A 3,856-nucleotide genomic window follows, 5' to 3' on the forward strand; every position below is an offset into this window, starting at 1 on the left:
ATACTTATTTGTATTTCAGATATAAAACACTACAGTTAGGAGCTTTCGCCTCCGACTTTCAGAGTGGTTTACGATGCAATGCATATGCAGTGATGTATCCTTGATATAGTGGGCGGAGCAACAACACATCCTGGAACTTGCCATGACATGTACTTAGGATGGGAACAGTACGCATACTGAGAAAGGCTGTGATGGATTTCCAGGAACGTCTGATATCTGTATTCAGATTTCACGTCCGGTCCCAAACAGCTGTAGGGTACAGGCGAGTTTACAAAGTAAAAGCTTTTTTGTTTTTGTAGCCAATCAAAAATCTAATTGTCTAAAAAACGTGACTGGAAGTTAAAATGTGCAGAAATGAGAGGCTGAAGACATTTTAAGCTGTCAGAAAGTGATGAGAACAGATCTTCTGCCCATTCATGTTCCAGGGTTGGCTGTGTGAGCTGCTCAGGTGGAAGGAGAGCCCGAGTCCGGAGAACCGGACGCTGTGGGAGAACCTGTGCACCATCAGGAGGTTCCTGGCCTTACCCCAGACCGACCGAGACCAGGTCTATGAAGAAGAGTCGAGACAGCAGCACAGCGACCGGCTGCACACGGTCCTGCACGTCCCAGATCAGCAGGTAAACAGGAAACACACGTTTGGTGTTTTCTGAGTGAGATCACGTTAAAAGCAGCTCTGCTGTCTGATCCCACCACCTGCTCCCCTAAGAACCCCTCCTTTGTCATGTTTGTGTCCCATAAGTCATTGAAAATAGACGCGGTAAATGAGCGGCCCACACACTTCCTGCTAAACACGCCTCCATCCCACCCGCTCCCCAAACCAGAATGTTCTCCCGTCTGGGCCGACCTCAATATTATTCAGAAACCCAGCCTGTAATTATTGAAGCAGAGAAAAAAGGAATTGCCATTATCTTTATTTAGGCCCTTTAATTTTGATGGACCACAGATTTATGGTGTTGGATTCCTGTGTTTGGGTGTGCAGCCCGCCCCGCCCTGCTAATAGGCTCTAGTAGTGACTCTGGGAGTTGAGCAGCATGCTGGTGGCTGACTCAGGCTGGCCACTCACGTCGTACGCCTCTGCTCGGCGGGAGCGCGTCTGACTGAAGCGGGGACAGGCCGAGCATGTCCATGTCTGACTGATGACCTGATGTTTTTACAAAATGCAGTTTCACACCAGATGTAACGGGATACACACACAGCTTTAGTTGTGTTCCCATAGAAACCGTGTAACTCTTGTTGAGTTTGAAATATGATTGGTCACTCCGACTCTCATGCATGCTGAAGGTGAAAACATTCTTCTTCACCTGCCTTGCTTACGAGGACACAGTCCTTCCTTGGTCAAAGAAAACGGTTAAATAGAACAGACTTGCATCACGTGACCACGGCTTCCACAGCGGTCATGTAACGTCACGTGACACGGGAGATAACTTTATATTTTATACATATTAGTTACAATATAAATATATAACGAGCCTTTTACTTTTTAAATAGTGTATATGTTTGTTTGATTAAAAATAGGAGCGAGTTACTACCCGCTAGCCACCGGAGCTTCAACCACTAAGCAACTAACCAACCATAGATAACTTCTTTGGATCTTAAAAAAAAGATTTTAAATTAGTTGACTTACTTGAAATTTGCCGCCGAAGTAGCTGTCGGCTTCTGATCCGCTGTCCTTTTGAAAATACTGCGGTGTATTCTGGGAAATGTATGACCAAGGCTAGGCTACAAGACATCTCCCGTGTGTCCTTGCTCAGCTAGCTAAACGGCTAACAAACGGAGAACACACGCCTCGGTAGAACATGAACACTGGAGCATGCTATGGCAGTTCCTGATGACATATCTCCTAGGCAACCGGGGCGGGGCCTAGACATCAAGGCTAGGTTCCTTGGCATTGAGAATCACCCCCAGTCTCTTCTATGTCACTGGGAAAACTAGCATGTGTGGCCCCGCCCACCCTGGCTGGGGATCACCCTCAGGAAAGAGCAGAATGTGCACTGGCTAATAGAAGGTAACCATTAGCATTACCAACTCCACAACATGGCAGAACACGTTCAGGTTTGTTATTAGTAGAGAAAAAACAAGACCAAACTAAAGAGTCACGTAGCTGTTGGCCAGTCAGAGAAGAGATGTGCACATCCAACTAACTTCTCCCCCTCAAGCAGAACGACTCTAGCCTAGTGAACTAGACCAAATTCTTGCTTTGCAAAGTTTGGTCTAGGCATGCTCCATTGGAACCTCAGCAGCTCCTACCAGGACTCTGGCTAGCCAATCACAGCTCTCTAGAGGGGTTTCAAACACATAAAGAGCTGTGATTGGTCCATAATGGTGGGCCAATCAAAGTGCTCTATCTGCTTAGTGAACAAATCACAACAAATCCGCTTTGTGGGCCAATCAGGGCACTCTATATGCCTGGTGGGTGGGATGATGCAACAGAGTGAAACAAGAGTATGTCACATTCATCGTCCAGTGGAATGCGGAGATCATTTGAAAGACAACGGTAGAACCTGCCCCACAACCGAGAGCCATCAATGGAGCGTTGCCAGACTAAATAATACATTTATTTAGTCTGGCTTGCCAGGCTAGAACGACTCATGAGGCATCTGTTCATACCAAAGCAAACGAGGGACTGAGACCTTTAAGGAAGAAAACTAAATCAGTAATAAAAATTCACTCAGAAATCTAATCTACTGGTAACAAGTAAAACCCGGAGGGTCCGTTCCTGTTTTGGTTCTTTACTAATTTAACCTGATAAATTTCTTTTTGTCTCACAGCCTCTCCACAGAGCGCCCCTCCCCCCCTTAACGGTTCCGTGTCCAGTTCAGGAGGACCCCCAGCCCGTCCCACTGCTGCCGGTTCTGCAAGGTCCGGAGGACAGGTCCCAGCGAGGGCTGAGTCCAGGTCTCGGAGGCGGAGGGACAAAGAAGTCCAGATCCCGGACAAAGATCTCCCTGGAAGCTTTGGGAATCCTGCAGAGCTTCATCGGTGATGTGGGACTGTACCCGGACCAGGAGGCCATCCACACCCTGTCAGCCCAGCTGGACCTGCCCAAACACACCATCGTCAAGTTCTTCCAGAACCAGCGCTACAACGTCAAGCACCACAGTCAGAGCAGAGAGGCGGTGCCTGAGGAGGATGACCGAGACAGCTCCAGTCCCAGTGAGGAGGGGGGGTGTACGGTCCAGAGCAGGGGGGAGGAGGGTCTCTCTGCTTCTGATGAGTCCAGTGAGGACGGCAGAGTTTCTGTAGAAGCCTTCAGAACACAAGGAGTCGAGCAGGAAGGAGAGGTGGAGATGGAGAAGGAAGAGGGGGATGATGGGAAAGCCTCAGGACCAGCTACGTCCTCTCTGTCCCCCTACAGCAGCGTGGACAGTCCTCATTCTGCAGAGCAGCAGAGATAACAGCAGAGACACCGGGTCAGAACCAGGGATGCCGTCAAACTGTGAGAACCCCACAGAACTCAATCAGAGGAGAATATTTATACCGGGACCAGTCAGGAGGTGGAGGTTAATCACAGCTTAGCTTTATTCTCATCAGAGTGTTAATCATCTCAAACCTTCTCCTGTTCTGATTCTACAACGACCTTGTTTTCCTTTCCTGTCGGTGTTTAAATGAAGCAACATGAGTTACAAACCAAACGTGAATAAAGATTCTGAAGATGCGCTTCTTTCATTTCTGCCCACAAACAGATCCAGATGGATGATAACAAACTTTAAAGGCTGAGCTGGAGCAGCAGAAACGCAATAACGTTAATAATGTTCTACAGTACGGTACGATAACATTATTTGTATTCTACAGTACAATAACGTTAATGTTCCATAGTACGGTACGATAACATTATTAGTGTTCTACAGTACGGTAC

At 47.7% G+C, this 3,856-nt stretch overlaps 1 protein-coding gene across 5 annotated transcripts in view; it reads left to right on the top strand.

Moving 5' to 3' along the window:
- LOC107380906 (DNA-binding protein SATB2) overlaps window positions 1–3,655 on the top strand; it is a 19,253-nt gene extending 15,598 nt beyond the window's left edge. For 4 of the 5 annotated variants that reach the window (XM_015952304.3, XM_015952305.3, XM_054742991.2 and 1 more), the window contains 2 exons: window positions 426–617; window positions 2,769–3,655. In XM_015952304.3, coding sequence (XP_015807790.1) covers window positions 426–617; window positions 2,769–3,395 — 819 coding nt within the window. In that variant the 3' untranslated portion in view covers window positions 3,396–3,655. The remainder of the gene's footprint in view (window positions 1–425; window positions 618–2,768) is intronic. The other variant, XM_054742993.2, reaches the window with a different exon arrangement.
- The last annotated feature ends 201 nt before the right edge of the window (window positions 3,656–3,856 follow it).

Source organism: Nothobranchius furzeri, chromosome 14 (assembly GCF_043380555.1).
Source record: "Nothobranchius furzeri strain GRZ-AD chromosome 14, NfurGRZ-RIMD1, whole genome shotgun sequence".
Classification (NCBI taxonomy): Eukaryota; Metazoa; Chordata; class Actinopteri; order Cyprinodontiformes; family Nothobranchiidae; genus Nothobranchius; species Nothobranchius furzeri.